The 20,159-nt window shown below is 46.1% G+C and overlaps 1 protein-coding gene across 3 annotated transcripts in view; it reads right to left on the bottom strand.

Moving 5' to 3' along the window:
• Positions 1-20,153, bottom strand: part of Iqsec2 (IQ motif and Sec7 domain 2) — an 80,422-nt gene extending 60,269 nt beyond the window's left edge. For all 3 annotated transcript variants that reach the window (XM_026784708.1, XM_005358890.2, XM_026784710.1), the window contains exons 1-2: positions 19,332-20,153; positions 227-256 (exon numbers count right to left, since the gene is read on the bottom strand). In XM_026784708.1, coding sequence (XP_026640509.1) covers positions 227-256; positions 19,332-20,038 — 737 coding nt within the window. In that variant the 5' untranslated portion in view covers positions 20,039-20,153. The remainder of the gene's footprint in view (positions 1-226; positions 257-19,331) is intronic.
• Positions 20,154-20,159: the final 6 nt, after the last annotated feature.

Here is a 20,159-nt window from a genome sequence, read left to right as displayed (position 1 = left end):
CTCAAGTCCCCTGGACCACAAAGACTGAGTAACGGTCTTTAACACCATGTCTATGCCTGCATGTTCTCCCTGTCCTCCCATCCATTCCACACCACCTCTAATACCAATGGGGAAAGAACCCTGCCATTGACCCCTGCCCATGGATCCCAAAGTAATAACCAGAAAACCCCTCCACCCCAAGCCCAGCCCCATCCCCCAAGTACTACTAAAGAAGCGAGGTACTGACCTGACTGTTCTGGAATTCTCACCATCAGATCTGCAAGAGAATCAGGAAATAAACAACAGTCAGTACAGGTGCACCACTCTTTCCCCTACCCTACCCTGAAGTCCAACATATGTCATGAAAGCACAGACATGTGTTTCATTCATGTACAGAGAACAGCAAGTGCAAAGGCCATGGTAGTGAGTGCTTAGTCAGTTGGAACAACAGGGAGAAGGACTGGTTGGTTAGGTCAGCAAGGCAAGGGCCACTGGAGGGGTGTGAGGTCAAGGAGGGAGCAGCAGTCACAGTGAGTGCGCATCTCCCTGTCTCTGAGAAGCAGCCAGAGACAGCCAGGTTCAGATATTGTCTCTGCTACTTACCATCCCTGTGAGCTAGGCAAGCAACTTCATCTCTCTAAGTCTGAGCCTCAGTTTCCCTCAGTCCCCCAATAATACAAGACTGATCCTCACAGAGCTGTCGGGATGAGTAAGCTCTTTGGAACCGAGCAGGCAAATGCCACATATTATTAATAAGATACAAGAGGCTTTGCCAACTGCCTAGTCCGACCTGCCTATTTTCCAGTTGAAGAGAATGAAGCTGAGCGGGTAAATGAGTCAGCCGCTGTGCTCCTTTCTACTATGCTGGACTGCCTTTTTCATTATGCATGGCCTCAGATGCAAAAGAAGGGTGAAATTGAATGGAGTGAAGGCCAGCTCTGAGGAAAGCCAGGAAATGAGCAAAACCAGGACCATTTTCCTCCCCCTCACTCTTCTTTGGGAGGAATGTTCATTGTACAGGCACACACGCCGGTACAAGCAGCCACACGGCTAGTATGTGTGCACATGTGCTTGTGTAGTGGAGGTAAGGACAGAGAAGCTGTTATACTAGGAGCAGAAGAGGAGAGAAAGGAGAATCAGGGACCCTGGGATTGGGAGAATATTGGGACGTAGTCTTCCTCCCTCTTCACCCCACACCTCTGGTCCTCTCCCAGGCTGAACTGAAAAAAGCACAGAGATGAACACATAAGACTCTGTCACCAGCTGAGAGAGCCAAGATACAATCTCAGGGTTTTTTTTGGGGGGGAGGGCTGTGATCTATATGTATATTGAGAGGATGATTTTAGAAGAGCATCTGTTGAGTGAGCATGCGCGCGCACGCGCGCGCACACACACACACACACACACACTTACTCCAGCAAAGAAGGGCAAGTGAGCATTGAGGTGGTAAGTGAGTCTGACGGCTTCCTAGCCACATTATCCTGAAGAAGTCACCTTGCTATCTAGAACCTCAAAGTCTTCACTCAGTAAATGGGGCAGTGACAAGAAATCCTCCCTTCATGGAATGGCTTTGAGGCTCAAAGTGCCTGACACCTGGTGCCAATCTGTTGCCTTTTTGTCCCCTTAAAAGGATAGAAAAACCAAGGCCACAACACAACTTATTACAGTTATTCAAACTTTCCATCACACTATAGCAACAAGATGGCTTCTGGAATCCCAGCTCAGTTATTCGCAGGTATCAAGTCAAAGGAACCAAACTTGAATGACTCCCCAGCTGCCTACAGAATGGAAGCCAGAACCCTCAGCACCTCTAACACTAATCTCCTGCTCCAGGGAGGCTGGTCTACAAGCACACATTTATTCAGCTGACTATACTGTAGGTTGTTGGGAAGACAACTACCTACTCAAGGAGTTCAACTTCATCATTATCATCATGAACCATCATTGAGCATCTACTATGTACCAATTTATAGTATCTCTGCTTCCAAAGCATTCCTTGGATGTGTCACTGTTCTTAAGATGGCAGTGGGGTTGGGGAAATGTTCAAGTCCTGAGGCAGAGTGTATTAGCCAATTCTCACATTAGACTGATTCTTCTTAGTTTGGGAGAACATAGCATCATAAGATCCACAGTGCGGGTGCATCCTACCTCACAGGCCTAGCACTAAGCATTTAGTATGTTGTATATGGGGAACAATAATGCTAGTCAGTTTTTGTCAATCTGACACAAACCTAGGCATACTTGGGGAGAATCTTAATTGAGAAAATGCCTCCATAAAAATCGATCTATAGGCCAATAGGCATAGCCTATTGGGGGTGATACCACTCCTGGGCAGGTGGTCCTGGGATGTATAGGAAAGCAGGTTGAGCAAGGCAGGGAAAGGAAGCCAGAAAGCAGTGTTCCTTCATGGCCTCTGCTTCAGTTCCGGCCCTGACTTCCTTTAGTGATGGGCTGTGATGTAGAAGGGTAAACTGAAATAAACCGTTTCCTCCCCCAAAGGTCACCACACCAACAGAAACTCTAGGAGAACGATCATCAATATCGTGCTGGCTGGATGTTTTTCCTCACCTGGAAAATGATGGAGCTGTGTTAGTTGCGTTCTAAGCAGTCTTTAGGCTTTGACATGTTTACTTAAATCCCAGTGCTTGGGAGGCAGAGGCAGGTGGATCTCTGAGTTTGAGGCCACCAGTCTGGTCTACAGAGTGAGTTCCAGACAATCATGGCTACAAAGAGAAACCCTGTCTTAAAAAAACAACAAGCAAACAAACAAAAACCACAAAAATTACTTTCTTCAGAACTCCAAGGTTTATTGCTTTTATCAATTAGAGTCGGCTGTCCACATGTGGAACCAAAGACCCAGGAATCATACTCCACTACTTTTATTAAATTCAGTAGAAGGAAATATCTGTCCATATGTCTGTCTGTCTATCTATCTATCTATCTATCTATCTATCTATCTATCTATCTATCTATCTATCTGTATATATGTATGCATGTGTGTATACACACACCCATATCAGCCCATATGTTCATACCCTGTTTGCATGACCCCCTTTCTCCTTAGGCTAACTTTGGGGCTAATGAGTAGACTTGGATAATAAGACTACAAGCCCTAAAAGTAAGCTTAAGAAATCTGGACAGGGAATTGAGTCCCAGATAACTAGAGTATGGTCTAGAAAAGGGATGGGGTCCTAATGAGCATGGCTTCTTGACCCCATATACACTTGCTTGGTAGGGAGGGGGTCTTTGAAGTTTAGGGCCCAGGCCTCTGTTTCTTGGTATAGTTCATGGTATTGGGATTTGTAGTACACAGAGTCCAAGATCCTCTCCTCCTTTGGATTCCTTAGCTAGGTTTTCTGCTTTGGCAGTTTAGGGAGTAGGGATGCCCCAAGTGGCAAGGCCTTCAGGATGCAGCTAAACAAACACATTGATTCCCAGGCTATCCATTGGGGCATTTCATGTGTAGCTCTTTTGGTATACTGATATTCACTTCTGAACAGCTTTTGCAAAAATTGTGCACTGAATGCATTCTTACATTAGAAAATCTAGGAACCCTTGGAAAAGGAAAGGAGAAAAAAATGTGTGAAATTACATCGCAGAGGCAGCAACCACTCTGAACAGTTTCTATTCCTCTCATTCTCTGCAGTTCTTTATGTAGCAGAGATGATTTTGCACTGTATGATTTCCATGGCTTTTTACATTACATGTTTGCCCATGTAACTGCATATTCGTCATGACCATTACTTTGATTTGTCAAGATGCAGTTAACCATCCTCTGAATGTAGTGAATGGACGTAGGTATATTTTCTCATTACTAAAATTGTGCTTGGTAGACTTTCTTTTCCACACAGCTTTAAAGCAACACTCGACTTTTAGGAAACTAACCTTATAGGAGCAATTGCATCCAGCTTAGCTCTCTTTCTAGACTGTCTGTCACTCCCGCGAGCTAGGTCTGCTTTTACCCTCATGCATTCATTCCATTAGCACACGGTCACTCTGTACTTCTATGAACCAGATCCCGAGCTAGGGCTATGGGAAGAAATGAGGCAGAGCTCCAGACCACCAGAAGATGATGTGTCAATCACGCTTTTCAAAAGGCAATTTCAGAACATTGTGATTGTGGCTGAGAGGGAAGGAAGAAGCAGATATCAAGGGAAAACAGAGAAGGGTCTCCTTAACCCACCCTATGGACATGAACATAAACTCTTTGAGGATATGGTCATGGAAGACGAATAAATACGAGTTGGTTAGAATAAGAAAGGGAATGTTCACTTAAACACAACGAGTTGAATAAACTGATTTATCTGTTACTCCCCAAGTCCCATTAAAATGTAAGTAAATAAATTAAAAAAAAAGAAAAGAAAGATAAAGTCTGAGGTGTCAACCAGAAGTAACTATTCCACTTAGAAAACCCTTTCAGGGCTCACGATTTGGAGGTGCTGTACACCTCAGAAGGCAGAGTGAGGGATAAAGCTAAAATAGTGATTTGCAATGCTGTCCTCAATGCTGTCCAGTCAGGGGCTCTCCACCTCCAGTGCCATCCCAGCAACGGGAGGCTTTGGATTTGAGAACACCAGGTGCAGTGGCAGACGGGGTAAAACAGAGCTAAAAGCAAAGGGATCTTCCTTGGAAAATAGTGGGACCCTAACTTCCTTCTACTCTCCGACTTCCGACAGCAAGATCGAGTGTGCACGGCTTCTGTGCACCTGTCTAGTGTCATGGATGCTTTTCTTACTGCAAAGACACTTAAGTTACGACTTCTGTTTTTACGGTGTATTTAGTTGTATTTTATGTGTATGAATGTTTTCTCTGCATGTAAGTGCACTGCATTTGTGCTTGGAGCTAGCAGAGGCTAGAAGAGGAAGCTAGATCCCCTGGAACGGTAGTTGTGGGTGGTTATAAACTGCCTCGCAGGTGCTGGAAACTGAACTTGGGGCCTCTGAAAGACTAACAGGTGCTCTTAACTGCTGAGTCATCTCTCCAGTCCCCAGTTTAGGTATATTTTGCTTCATAAACCTTAATAGAATTCATTATTTTCAAAGGAAACAAAGTTCTAGGCAGTCAAAGCCTACACTATGATGCAAAGCTATGTGGGGGAGACCACCAACCTGGAAGGCAGATGGACAAAGAAAACAAACCAAAGAAGGAATTTGGAAGGAACAAAGACAATTGAAGAAATCTGGGAAGTGAAAAACAGTGAGAGCCAGAATAAAAATGTCAGTGCCACTAGAAAAATAAAAAAAGAGATATCTTAGGAAACAAAGTAACACAATAAAGAGGATGATGGAAGAGAAAAGATGAGAAAATTAGAGGATTAATTGAGGAATTCCTCCGTCTAACAATAGGGGTTCCAGAAATAGAAAATGGAGGAAACAGTGGGAAGGAAACGCTCAAAGACACAATATAAGAATGTTTCCCAGCACTGAAGGAATGAAAGGCCAGCAAGACAAACAACACAAAGACCCACATCGAGATATGTTGCTATGGAATTTCAGAACACTGAGGAATAAAGAAAGATGCTAAATGCTTCTACAGAAAAAAATACATTATGTATAAAAGATCTTTCTAGAGTGTTATTGGTCATTAGTCTTTCTATAGTCCTTGTTCAACATAACTCCGGACAATCCTGGAATAAAAGGATGGTATTAGTGGTGGTGATGATGGCAAAGATCGAGTCACGCTTATGACTAAATATCTGTCTATATTTATTATTTTTCTGAGATAAGATTTCACCAGGTAGTCCAGGCTGGCAAGGGAATCTTAGAAGGCATTTCTGCCTTCTAAATGCTGGGATTATAGGCATGTACAAGGCTATCACGTTTAAAATGTCTTGTTCCAGAACTAAAGAGGCAAAGATCACATTGTGTTTATATCTTGAAGAAAACCAAGAGACCACAACCAAAGACTTAAAGACCAGGCAACAGTATATACATTTTGCTTTATAATTGCTAGGAAGCACCAGGGAGGCTTCACCCAAGGTATGCTTTCTTTAAATCCTAAACAGGTATTATATAATCATAATAAATATAATAAGCAGGTATTACTGGTCTTTATCATAGCCAAACTTACAATAACCCAAATAATAACAATAGTACTATTTATTATGTGGTTCTAATGGTCCAGGACTCATGCTAGCTCCCTAACATCTGTGCAAGGTAGCTGTTCTCATCGTACAGATACAGGAACTGAAGCTTGGAGGAGCAATGTGAATTACCCACAATTGCCCAGCCGATAAGCGGAGGATATGAGTTGAAAATCTTTTATTGCTTGGCTGTTTGAGACAGGATTTTGCTATGCAGTGCATGCTTATGGGGAACTTGTGGTCCTCCTGCTTCTGCCTCCTGAGTCAGCATGTGTCATCCTACATGCTGACAACAAATGCCTTTAACTGCCACAACTTCTGCTCCTTTCTGTCACAGCAGAGCCAAGAGGCACTTCCTCTCCCATGTGGCCTGCAGACCTGATCTACCTTCCTCTCCTGTCTCCCATCTCCCCGCCACACATGCCTAGCCCAAGGCACCTATACCAGGAACGTTTAACGAGCACTTTTATTTTTTATTTATGCTTTAGTTTAAGATTTATTTTTGTTTTGTGGGTAGGGTGTTTTGCCTATATATATATGTCTATGCACCACGTGCATGCCTGGTATCATCAGCAGCCAGAAAAAAGGGTTGGATCCCCTGGAATTGGAGGCACAGATGGTTGTGAGCCACCATGTGGGTGCTGGTAACTTAAGCCAGGTCCTCTGGAAGAGCAGCCAGTGCTCTTAACCCCTGAGCCATCCTTCCAGCCACAGCAAGCACTTTTAGAAGAGACAGAAAAGGGGCTATCCAAAAAAGTGGGGGTAGGTACAGATATTACAGATGAATGGAGGGGCAGGAAAAAGGAACCGCCTCTATTGGCCTTACTTTGTCCCCTCTCTGCTGGAGGTTCAGCCATGATGGGAAAGTGTGGGTGGAAGGGGGAGCAGCTAGAGCAAGCCTTACGTTGTATAAGCCTAAACTTGGCCTCCACGGCCCTTCCAGTGTTTTGGGGGATCATTTCTGGTTCACCTGCTTTCACTGCCTAAATAAAGAAGACGGGCTGCCCTTCAAGCACCTAGCCCATCCTGGAAAAGCCTGGCTTACGGCAGACCAGAAGCCTATCAAGTCACAGACAGGGCGCCCACGGAGGTGAAAGAGAGGCTTGAACGGAGCCAGAGCCCAAGTTCTGCAGCTGAGGCTCCTTGATGATATAGTCCAGGCAGGGGAGGTTAAGGGAAGGGATGCGCCAGGGCTGCTAGAGGAACGCTCATGACACTGGCTGGGGCCAACAGTAACGCAGGGTCAAAACGAGGTCATCCAAGCTTAGCTACTAGGAATGTGGAGTTACTGATAATTTCTAGTTCCAATCAGGCTCAGCCAGAGGCAAAGCCTATAACTCAAGAGCATAAATGTGCATCTCTCCCTGCAGTAAAACAAAAGGAAAGAAATAAGGTTATTAAATATGAACTCATACTTGTATCAGGAAAGACGATGGGAGAATGGCATCATCAGTGAGTAAGAGATTTCAACAAATTTCTGAAAGAAAAAAAAATAAACAGAGGGCTAGGAGAGTTGAAGGAGAGCCAACCCTTGTAGAGGGGTGTAGCTGAGGAGGGAGCCCATTGGGCCAGGAGGGCCTTACCCAGACTTAGCCTTGGCGTGGACCAAGAGAAGGGTAAACATTACCAGGGGGCAAAAGACAAGGGATAAACTGACACCGTACAAAACCCTTTCAGCCTAGAGAGATGGCTCAGCATGTGAAGGCGCCTGCTGTGCAAGCAAGCCTAAGAACATTTGCTCTAGACCTCGCGCAATGGAAGGAGAGAACAGACTCTGAAATTGTGTTCTGACCTCCACACACGCACCGTGACATGAGAGTGCTTGGGCCCACATCTGCACGTATCACACACACAGAGTAATAAAAACAAAATTATCCCTGCCATCCTTGCCACCCTAAGTGCTGGACTCGGAACACAAGCTGCCTGGCATTCATGCACAGGCGAAATGTCACAGGGCTGCTGGAGAAAGGCATTAAACTATGAGAAATGGATTAGAGTATCTAATGACATTTTAGTGGCCCCAAATAAACTGCTTTTTATTTTGACATTTGAAGGACACCCATTATAACAATCATCTCCCTGTTAGATGACCAAATAAAACCAGAGAGCACACAAGCAATTCTGGATATACAAACATCTCAGTAAGAGTTTCTATTAACCCAGCCATAGTCTGTAAAGCAAAAAATAGAGAAAACTATCACAATTTGAGATGGGGAAGCAGTTCAGTGCTAAAAATAAATAAGATAAAAGGAATTTTAGCAAATGCTTTTGTTGATCCTCTTGCTTAATCCCCTCCCCAACCCCTCGCCACCCCGTTGCCCTCTTCACACCTTAGCTAGCCCTCCTTCAGCCTTCATGGCCCATGTATTCTGTCACCTTCTTTTGGTCTTCTCCCCACCCCCTCCCCCGAGACCTTTCTCACTCTTCATAGTCCCCTTTTCATGACTTATACTCGTTCTCACATACATATGCATATATATGGCATGCATATGAGAGAAAACGTGTGAGATCTGCCTTTCTAGATCAGGGCTATTTTGTATAAATTCATAATTTTCAGTTCCATCCACTTTCCTCGGAATGTTATGATTCCATTTTTCTTTACAGCTAAATAAATTCCATTTGTACATGCATCACTTTTTCTTTACCCACTGATTTGTTGACAGCATGTATAAAAAGTCCCATAATTAAATCCATTACTCTGAGTACCATTTTTTTTAAATTAATGAAAATTAAATAGAAAAAAGATAATGTTTTAAGTTGCTAAGTGGGGGAAATAACGGTTAAAAGCATGCTACTTAGAAACATGAAGTCACGAGGCTGGTGAGATGGAGCAGAGGTTTGGGTTGCTTGCCACCAGGACTAATGTCCTGACTCAATCCAAGGCAAAGCCGGTTCTAAAGAGCTGGCCTTTGGCCTTTAAATGCTATACTATACAAAGAAATGATAAATATTTGCATATAGCTTAATCCCCCTGATCTGATGATCACATACTGTATACCTATATTAAAATGCTACATTGTACCTAATAAATATGTATAATTACTATGCCAATTAAAAATAAAATATAATATTGTATATACACACACTGCTTCGGTTTATGCTGATTTGTTTTTCTTTTTTTTGTATTTGAGGTGAGGTCTTGACTGTGTTGCCCAGGTTGGTTCTGAAATCCTGTGCTCAAGGGATCCTCCTGCCTCAGCCTTCTAGCTGAGGTGGTTGCCACCTTGACTGACTGATAAAATTTTTAAAATTCTAAAATCAAGTCCCTTTTCTTTCGTGGGTTCTCTGTCTTCCACACTGTACATACCAAGCAGAGAGTGTGATGATTTTGCTAATTTGAGGCCCTAGTCTCCAGTGTTTGCTTCTGTTTAGAGCAGAAGCAAGAGAGGTCAAGTACAGGGCTAGACACACTCTAAAGCAGTGGTTCTCAACATGTGGATCGTGACCCCTGTGGGGGGTGGAATGACGCTTTCACAGAGGTCACATAGCAGACATCCTTCCTGCCTATCAGTATTTACATTACGATTCATAACAGTAGCAAAATTATGGTTATGAGGTGGCAACGAAAATAATGTTATGGTTGGGGGTCATCACAGCATGAGGAGCTATACTAAAGGGTTGCAGCATTAGGAAGGTTGAGAACCACTGCTCTAAACTAATACTTTGCCTCCCTACAGAAATCCATACAGTTGTCTTTTCAACCAGATCAGCTTGCACCACCTTCCGGTCCTCTGCAAATGTCACCATTACCATTCCAGCCCCTCCAGCCTTCCATTTACTCAACTATTTACATCCAGTAATTATTTATACCTGTCTGAGTCATGAAGGATTTAAGGTTACTTACTCCAAGAACACAGATAAGGACAGACCAGAAATTGAACCAAAAAATAAGAACTCAGGAAGAGAGATGAACGGAGATGCTAGAGTTATATTTCAAGTTAACTGGTGACTGAGGCAGATACAATGAACTATGAAAGCTCCATATTAGCAAGGAGAAAATACACCATCTTCAGGAAAAGCGAAGCTTGGTTTAGCACTGGATTCTTCAAATCACTGTCCACAGGAGATTTTAGAAAGAGAACAAAAATGATTGTTTATTGAGTACAAACATCAGAGAGTGTAATTCAAATTACCTCGGTTAATCTTAAGCAGTAGGCATTGTTATTGCATTTTAAAGACCAGGAACTAAAAGCTTATAAAACATAAAATGGCTTCACTGAGGTCATCTAGCACATTGAGGCAGCGTTTATATTCAAACATAAGTCTGTCTTTCTTAGAAGCACAGGCCTCCTTTATATGAAAATTGAAACGGGGGCAGGGGGTGGCTAGGCCTGGCTGTCAAGCCAGAAATTGCCTTTGAGCTGCCTCAGATACATCAAACAAGTCCTAGCAAGACAAAAACCAGCAGCAAGAAGTTTGGTCCTGAGCTGGGTGGTGAAAAAGAAGAAAGAGTTCCTATCCCAGCTATGAATCAAGCACCTTGGTTTCTGAGGAGCCAAATCAGATCAGGAGGCCAGTCCACCATTCATTCAAACAAGAGCCCCTTTAGGAGATGAATCCTTTCTGTTGCTTCATCCCCAACAAGCCACCCAATCTCTTGGAGTCCTAGTTTCTTCTTTCTTTCATTTGGGTTTTCTATAAGTAGAACACAAAACAATCCTAAGATTTTAGAACAGGAAGCAGCACATTCAACGAAAGCTGCTGCGTTGAGCATGGGCGTTAGCACTAGGGCGACTCCTCCAGTCAGAAGGCTGGCTTCCACACACACTTGCAGGGCCTTAAACAGTCTTTTGTCGCTTCTGGCCGCAATCTTCTCACCTGCAAAGCAAATCGCCTTCAGCTGCATACTTCAGGCCCTTCCAGCTCAAACGGTTGACATTTACAACCCTGCTGCTCATGAATGGCTGCTGTTCCTCTGAGCTCCCGTGGTGTGCAGCATTTCCTTCTAGGATGGCACTTGAGTTTATTGTCATCATCATTCTCTCGCAGGCACCCAAGTGTGCTGGCCTTTTCTTCTTCTTCTTCTTCTTTTTTTTTTTTTAAATGAGATCTACTCTCTCAACAAATTGTTTTCTTTTTAAAATTATTTTCATTGTCTCCTTTCCTTTCCTTTCCTTTCCTTTCCTTTCCTTTCCTTTCTTTTCTTTTCTTTTCTTTTCTTTTCTTTTCTTTTTGCTTACAGGGCTGTGTAGCCTGGCAGTCCTGGAACTCCCTCTGTAGATCAGACTGGCCTAGAACTCAGAGATCTGTGCACCGCCTGAGTGCTGGGATTAAAGGCTCATTATATCATTTTCATACATGTACATTTTTATCGTTTGTTCATATTCACCCCCCTAGTACACCCTCTTATTCTTCTCTCCTCCCTCCACTGGTCCCCTTCTCCCTCCAAATAATCCCATTTCTGCGCCCTGTTATATATAATTACGTATATATCTGTTCCTCTGTGTGTGTTGTGTGTGGTCACGCCAGAGGTTGATGTTGAGTGTCTTCCAAAACAGCTGTCCACCTTATTCTTGAGACAGGTCTCTCGTAGAATCTAGAACTCGCCTACTGCTTAGACTGAGTAGCTGGCATGGGCCATGAACCCTGTCTCTACCTCCCCAGTGCTGGGATTACAGGAGTGCACCAACACACCAGCTTTTTTAGTGGGTGCTGAGAAGTCTATCTCAGGTCCTCATGATTGTAAACACACATTTTACCCAGGAAGCCATCTCCCTGACTCATATGTATATAGAAATGTAGATTTCTGCATGTGGATGAGAAAAACATAAAATTTGTCTTTCTGAGTCTAGGTTATTATGCTTAGCATGATTTCCAGTTCTATTCATTTTTCTTACAAATGGCATTATTTATTATGTTTTTCAGTGCTGGGAATAAACTGAGTTCCTCAGATTCTTCCTCATGACCAATGTTTATTATTCTTCAGGGACTACAACAGAAAATGAACCCAGGGCCTTACACATATTAATCAGGGACGAGTCCCTAATGACAATAATTCGAACATGGTTATATAAAAGAAAACATTGGTTTGACTCAGAGAAGTGTGGTGCACTGTATCTTGGGATCCAGTAGACAATCATAAGGCCTGGATGCGCAGTCATCTTAACCCTTTAAAAAGCATAAAATTCATACATCCTCACTCCAATGTTTATGTGCTAACTAAAAGAAAATAAAACCTATAGTCTAAAAAATCAGATTATTCTATAGAAATGTATCTTATATGAGTGAAGGGTACCTCTTAGATGACGGTGGTGATTAATTTATATCTAAAGCATCAGAAGAACAATCCTGATCAGCCGTGTAGCTCTGGCTTGTTTTGGATATGACGGGACTGTTTTCCTGTTGTTTGTTACACTTCGCCTCTAGGGGGCAGGGCAGTATCATTTATTCTTCTCTATGGACCGCTCTCTGCTTTTCCATCCTGATCAGGACCTTGATGAATATGAAGAGCATGCAGGAAAGTTTCTGACACACTGAGAGGTGGTGGCGGGGTAGGGGGATGGGGGTTAGTATGAATCATACTTGTTAGAAAATACAGTTTTATCTCCATATCCTGCTGAGGGAAAAATAAAAAATAAAAAACAGGTCCTGCAAGTGAAATGATGCTCATAGCCTCACATGAAGTCTACGTTCCAGAACATCCCACTCCCTTCAGAGTCGCCCAGGGAGTACTCAGGGTTCCCAGGTCCCAAGAAGCTTCAGTTCCTAAGTATCTGAGAAGGGTTTCCTATGTATGTGCTTTCAAGGGTCCGAAAAACTGAACACTTGGTGAGACGGTAGAGAGTAGGAAGAAACTAGACTACTTGGCAAACTATCCTTCCCTCAACAACCCCCCTCAAAGAGGAAATAAGACATCTAGTTCTCATTCTCCCCTGTGACCGATGTACATGATCCTGCCAGGGAATGAGCCAAAGAGGCCAAGTCTACTCCCACTCCCAAGATGCTGTGCCTGGCCTAGCGTAAAACCTCAGTAAAGACTGGATGGATACCAAAAAATGAAAGAAAGAGAGAAAGAAATTAAGAAAAAAAGAAAGAAAGAAAGAAAGAAAGAAACAAAGAAAGAAAGAGAAAAGAGGAAAAGAAAAGGTGCCAGTAAACATCCCATCGCTGGAGTTGGGCAAACTGCATATAGACAGGACTCCCTGGCTCACTCAGGAGAGAAGATTTTGCACCAAGAGTCAAGAATGTGGCGTGACACGGAATTGGCATGCTGGAAGGATGGTGATGAGCAAATCGGCCACTATACCTCTAAAGTCTTATCCAACTCGGCTTCTCTGTCATGTATCGATTGGGAGACTACTGGGTGTAAGAAGAAGAAAAACCCAAGTCAAATGCCTCCAGGGAGCCAGAGGAAAAAGCCAAGAGGATTTTGAAGTTGACATTTCTCTCAACAGGAGTCCAGAATAAAGAAAAACTGAGGGACCTGGCCAATAGTTCACCAGGACTTAACCAGACAGTCTTATGTCTATTCAGAATTGATTGAGCAGCTAACTACGTGCTATGTGATGTCTTTACAAAGTCTTTACTCCTTTGTTATGCCCCCAGCACCAAGCACAGAATCGGCTCTATACTATGTACTCAATACATGTCAGTTAAGTCTGACCCCTTTTAGAGCAGTGGTTCTCAGCTTTCCTAACGCTGTGATCCTTGAATACAGTTCCTAATGTTGTGCTGACCCCCAACTAAAAAGGTATTTTAGTTTCTACTTCATAACTGTAATTTTGCTACTGTTAGGAACTGTAATACTATCAATATCTGACATGCAACACCAACAGGGTCAAGACCCACAGGATGAGAACCACTGTTTTAGAGGCTAGTAGGAGGCACAAGATATAAACAACTAAGAAGATAGATAGAGTCAGACAGACAGACAGACAGAGATGCTAGACTTGGGGTTAGAGAGATGGCTCAGTAGTTGATAGCTTTGGTTGCTCTTGCAGATGACCCCAGGTTTAATTTCCAGAACCCACAATCTGTGACTGTGATCCCGGGAATCCAAAGCTCTCTCATTCAGGCAAAACACCCGTACACATAAAATAAAAATTAAAGTTAAAAATAAAATAAAAAGGCTAAACTGAGCATCACAAAGGACCAACAAGGGCTGGAGAGATGGCTCGGTGGTTAGGAGTGCTTGAGGCTTTTCTAGAAGACTCAGGTTTGAATCCCAGCAACTCACACAGTAGTTCACAGCTTCAGTTCCCGGGGATCTAATAGCCTCTTTTGGCCTCCAGGGGCTCACATGTGGTACACACACATACCCACAGGCAAAAAGAGTCATACACATAAAATAAAATAAAAGTATTTGTTTTTCAATAAAGATAGGAGAGGTGTCAGCTAATTCAACCTTAGACATAATAGTAAGCAACCGAGGAGAAGGGAAGGGTATTAGCCAAGCCACAGAGGCCATCAGAAGGAAGGCCTGGGTGGGCTAATGAGACAATACAAGGCCAGGGTAACTCGAGCATGGTCTGTATAAAAATGAGAGAAGGGAAATCTGTGGACAGAAACAGAAAGACAACGAAAACATAGGAGCCAGACTGCAGACATGGCTTGGCTCCAGCTGATTTATCAGAGGCTTGACAGAAAAAGAGGAGTAATCTCTCAGGACACCATGGAAAAAATCAGGGGTGATTGTGAGAGGGAACCTCTGTGGGAGGAAAGCCAGAGTCATGCCTAAAGTTCATGTCTAACCCCACCAACGGAAGGGAACAGCACATTGAAGGACTGGAAGCCACACAGCTCTAGGTCTCAGCCGGCTGTGTAACTCGCTGCTCCTCTCCGATCCCCACTTCCTCATCTGAAAGATGAGGAGAACAATAACACCCACCTGGCAAGGATTCTGGGGAAATGAGATAAGAAACAGGGCTGCCGGATGAGTAAGAAAGCCAGACCCTGGAGCCCAGCCGCTTGGGTTCCCACTAGCTCTTCTGCAGTCCTGCCCCTTAGCCACTTAGGGACCTTGGCTACGCCACCTGAACTTCCTAGACCTTAGTTTCTTCCCCCGTAAAATGGAGTTAATAACAATTTACATGAAAGGATTCATGTGAAAACAGAAAGAACGACTATATAGGAAGCACTTAGAATGAAGTGCCCAGCACACAGTAAATGCAGTAGGAAAATATTAGCTATTATTACATAAAGCTGCATAGAATAGTGCCTATCACACAGGAAGCTGAGATTCACTCAATCAATACACATATGGCCTCTTCACCATGCTCCAGGCTTTACCAGGCCCCCAGCAAATGCAGAGGCCATAGTTGGTAGGGGTGGGCAGAGGAAGACCAGTCAGCAGACACCAAGTCTGATGTCTTCCTTCTGGCACACATCTCAACTAGACACCAAGGGACTATGCCCAGCTGGTTCTTCAAAGCACCTTCCTCTACTGCCCAGGTCCTCAAGCAGCGGCCTTGTCTGTCTTGATCCTTCTATCCTCTGAGAAACCCCACCCCTTCTGTTTACTCTGTCCTCCTCAGTACTGTGTCTGCGGCCTGACTAAGCCCGCAACCCTGTCTTCATGGCTGGTGGGAAGAGAGTTCTGCAAGTGCCAAGAGCATGGTGTTTGCTCAGCCTGGTGGCCCCTCCTGCTCTGTGAATACAGCCAAGAAATATTTGTGGATGACAACAACCCCATTCTTGCCCCAGATCTAGACAGAGAAGCAAGACTCCTAATTCTCATGAAATTCAACATTATCATTTTCTCCCACACCAGCATAATGCTCACAACACAGTGGAGGGGGCAATAAGCAGTTTCCCTCCTGAAAGGACGGAGAGACACCCTAGAAAAAGAATCCAGCATGCCAAAGGAGCCAGGCTTCCCCCGAGCCTCTCTCTGCGCTCACGCTCACTTGCTCTCTCTCTCTCTCTCTCTCTCTCTCTCTCTCTCTCTCTCTGGCCTCAGCTCCTGTAGACAGCATGCTGACACCCCACCACCTGCAGCCGACGATAGTTCAGCAGTGATGTGATAGACCACGCATCGCCCTGGGTGTCAAGAACAGCAGGCTGGCCTCTCTAGGTTCAGTATCCAAATGTGAGCCAGTCTGCAGGGCGGGTGGGGGCTGAAGAAAGACAGTTACCACCATATTGGCTTCAGCCCACCACTGCATACAGCAGAGGTGGAGCTAGGCCCATGCAGACAATGTAGGAACACAGCTCTCTTCAGCACGGGTTACTCAGCAGTGGCTCCAAGCCTCTAGAAATCATTCATTCTAGGTGTCAGAACTAGCGGGGGGGGGGGGGGTGTCAATCCAAGCTTAGTAACAAAAAAGATCTCTTTTAAAATCATGGCAGGAGGTGACAGTTCCATGTAAAAAGATAACCATCAGTCAGGATCAACAACTAGTAAGCAAACAACTAAATCCTCATGTACCAGTGACCAGAAGGAGGTAGGGATTCATGTCGCTTTCTGTCACACTAGGAAGACCACACCCAGAGCACGCCAGAATAGATTCTGGCATCTTGGAACCTGTCCAGGAGAGCAGTATGAAAGGACATAGGAGTTCTGGGTATATGCTATGGATGTGGATGGAGGATACCCAAAGCAAAGAAGGCAAAGTTCACAGGAATACTCTGTGTACATTATGTTATCAGTTCGACCTCCGATACGACCACTTTACTTCTCGGAGCCCCCAGCTTCTTATGCTGTGACATGATGGTAGTGACAGGCGCACAGGGTGGTTGGGAGAAATGAGTCTTAGGCAGACCGAGCGCCCACCAAGCTCCAGCTTGACCCAGGCCCCATTTCTCCCCAATTTGCCACCAGGGGGAGCCTGGGGCCCAGCAGAGCCCAGCCTGTAGCAGCTCTGCCTGTCCTCCCCCAATGCTGCAGCCCCAGCTGCTGAACTCCCACCCTGCCTGCCCGCGCTTCCAACAGCAGCCTTCTCACCCACTCCTTACAAACCCAGAACAGGCCTAGCAGGGGAGTCGCTTGCAGCAGCACTGGTTACAGCAATGGCTACAGGTTCTCCTGACACCCGGTGAGAAGGAAGGTGGGAAAGAGGAAGGAGCCGTCTATTCTCCCCCATCGACTCCTCCACTCACCCCAGACCCATCTCTTCTAGTTCAAAACCTGGAGATACCTAGGGCTTTCTTGGTTTTTCTGAGTTCAGTACCCCACCAGGTCCTGAGGCCAAGACTCCTAGGGGTTAAGCGCTAGGGAACAAGTAAGGTGCCTTTAAGATAGGCAGTTTTCGATTCTAGTCCCAGCTCCATTAGCAACTAGTAGCTTAACCTTGAATAAAGCCCCTACGACTTGAAGCCTCAGTTTCTCCTTCTCTAAAATGGAGTTGCTGATGCTCTGTTGTGAAGCCCAAATGAAGTAATCACAGATAGGCAAGCAGTTAATACGTAGTTGAGAGACACTCAAAGTGCCATTTAAACCTCTTTATTAGCCAGTAGGAAATGTGATGCAAGGGATTCCAACAAGCGACCTGGAAAGTGCACAAAAAAGAAGGAAGGAGTCCGAAGCAGGCCTGCAAGGATGGCAGAAGGGCAAATGGGCTTCCAGCCAGCCAATAAATTCAGACCTATGTCTGCAGGATGGAGAATCTGAAAGCAACGGAATTCTGAAATTGAGGAAGATTCCTGTCTTTTCACTGGGCTTAATGCCAGAGTCAGGAACTACATGCTTCTTCCAGCTCTCTCGGACCCACTTTGGGCCTCGACTGAACGTGTGGGGCCAGCTACTACCCCCATCCCTTGAGGCAATCTACTGCATCACAACTGGCTAGGTTGAAAAGTTCTCTTAATTTTTATCTCAAATGTTCCCACTGTTCCTGGATCTGCTTCCTGAAGTCATATATATTGGGGCTGCTCCCTCCATCACAGGCCTGACCTCTCTAGAGAAGTCTGCAACCAGGTTCAAGGACCACAATGCCCCATCCAGTCTTTCTCTGCCCCCATTCTGGGGCTGTCCCTCCACCCCAACACTCTGCTAAAGGGTGCACTGCAGTGGAGCCCAGCCAAGCCCTCAAGCTGCAGCTGCTGCTCCTGGGGCCCAGCCATCTCAACCCAGCACCCCAGCCTGCTGCCTCACCATGGGGGAGTTGCAGAGAGCTGTCTCCCGGCAGATTTCCTGAGGCAGAAGGCTTCCCCACCCCCAGCCCAGCCTCCAAGAGACACTCCACTAGTTGTGGCACATGGTAGGACCAGCTGAGCAGTGAGAGGAGGGGGAAGCCTGGCCATTTGCTAAAGGACTTCAGACTTGCTCTTTGGTGTGGCTAGGTTAGTAAGACACCCATTGAATTTCAGTTGGCACACCTTGCCTTTAAAAGAAACATAGGAGAAATGATGGACTGACAGAAGAACGGACTCAGTCAAGGTCACAAAGCCAATCTGCAACAGAGCTGGAAGGGAAATCCTGTTCTTCTATCTCCCAGTTCAGTGTTCTTTCCACTGTAGCAGCAAAGCAAGAGGAGAGCCTTTAGGGCATCCCTGAGAGTCTTCATGCCCTTGACTCACAGCCTAATACATTTATCCCAACCAGCACACAATGGGATCTCTATGGGAAAAGTGGACCCTGCCCATGTCCCATCAACTCAGAAAATAGTCCTATCCTGTCTTGGACACACGTACAGACCCCAGCACCAGAACTGAAGCTCATCCAACAGATGGGAGAGCTACGGACTTCCCTTCCTGGTAGGGCTCTTTAAATGGGTGTTGTTTTTCTTGAAGGGTGGAGACCAGCTGGACTTTGAGAAACTAACCAAGGGCCTAGCTTCCATCTTTGCTCCCCCATCTTTGCCACCATCACCCCCCCTCCGTGCCAAGATGTGCTGCAGTTCCCCTCAGAGGGATATCTCAGCCATCAGAATCCATTCTGGTCCCCATCTGCCTCTAGACAAGACTAGACACCCCCTCCCCCCAAAAAAATCCCAAAAAGGTGTGTAGGAGTGTTTCTCTCCTTTAGGGCTTTGAGTTGATATCACCTCTGTCTAAAAAAAAAATATTTAATCCATCCTCCAGAAAGGATATAGCTGGGGATTGAAGAAGTGGAGGGAGGTAGTGGGGATTGCTTTAGTCTCTAACTGTCTTGGTTCTGGAGGAAAAAAAAAAAAGAAGCAGCAGCCTGCACTCATCTGCTCAAACCAGTGTGCGGTGGCTACCGAAAGCATTGTTAGTTGGTTGAGGAGGACCTGGCTTCTCCCGACTGGGACAGGAGAAACAGGAAATGGAATCAGGCATGGGCTTCATACACTTTATCCGCCAGATAAGTTGGAGAGGAATCTAGAGGGAAAGGGAAGGGTGGGGTGAGGGTTGCAAACACATTTCTTACTTTCTCTGGAGGGTTGTAGCCGGGCTGGTGCTGGTACTGGTGCTGTGACCTCCGCCCGCGCCAGGGCTGGAGCTTCTGGATGCACCACGGCTCATCTGGCCCCGCTCCCGCGGTGGCCGCTGCCCCACGCCCACCGCAGAGGAATAGCCGGCTTCCTTCTCGCGGCCCGGGTGCGCTGGCCCAGCCTCCCTCCCGCCACGCTCGCGACCCAGGGCTGGGTTCTCGTGGTGCAGGTGGCACTGGGCCACGTCGCGCTCGCGGGCTGTGTAGCCGGTAGTGTCCTGGAGCTGATAGGAGGCTTCTCGTTCCTTGTCCCGATAGATAGCTTCCCGGTTCTGGTAGGCGCCATCCCGGTTCGGGAAGCCCACGTCCCGGGACGCCTGGTGGAACTGGCTCTCCCGCAGCTCGCGGTGGTGGAACTGGGTCTCGCGCAGGTTCTGGTACTGGCTCTCGCGGCCAGGGCTATCCCGCGCGCCAAGGGGGTCCCGGTGCAGTTCCCCGCGGTGCAGCTGGCTCTCCTCCCGCAGGTCGCGGTTCTCCTGGGTGAGCTGGTCCAACTGGCCCTCCAGCTCTTCGATTCGCCGCCGCTGGGTCTCCAACAGCTGCTGCTGACTCTCGATGATATTGTTCAGCTCCAGCAGGTACTCCACCGCCCGGTTGGGGCTCTCAGATCCCGGGCCACCCGGGGGACCGGACCCCGCCTCCATCCTGGCGGCCCAGGGACAGGGGAATGGGCAAGAGAGCCCAGTCCCCGCTCGCTCACGGCGCCACCCTCCCCCGGGCCCAGCCGGGGGAGGGGGCCGGCGGGACGCGAGGGCGCGCACCGGG

This window comes from Microtus ochrogaster, chromosome X (assembly GCF_000317375.1).
Source record: "Microtus ochrogaster isolate Prairie Vole_2 chromosome X, MicOch1.0, whole genome shotgun sequence".
Classification (NCBI taxonomy): Eukaryota; Metazoa; Chordata; class Mammalia; order Rodentia; family Cricetidae; genus Microtus; species Microtus ochrogaster.
Note: the sequence above shows the minus strand (reverse complement) of the source record. Positions and strands in the feature narration are given on the sequence as shown.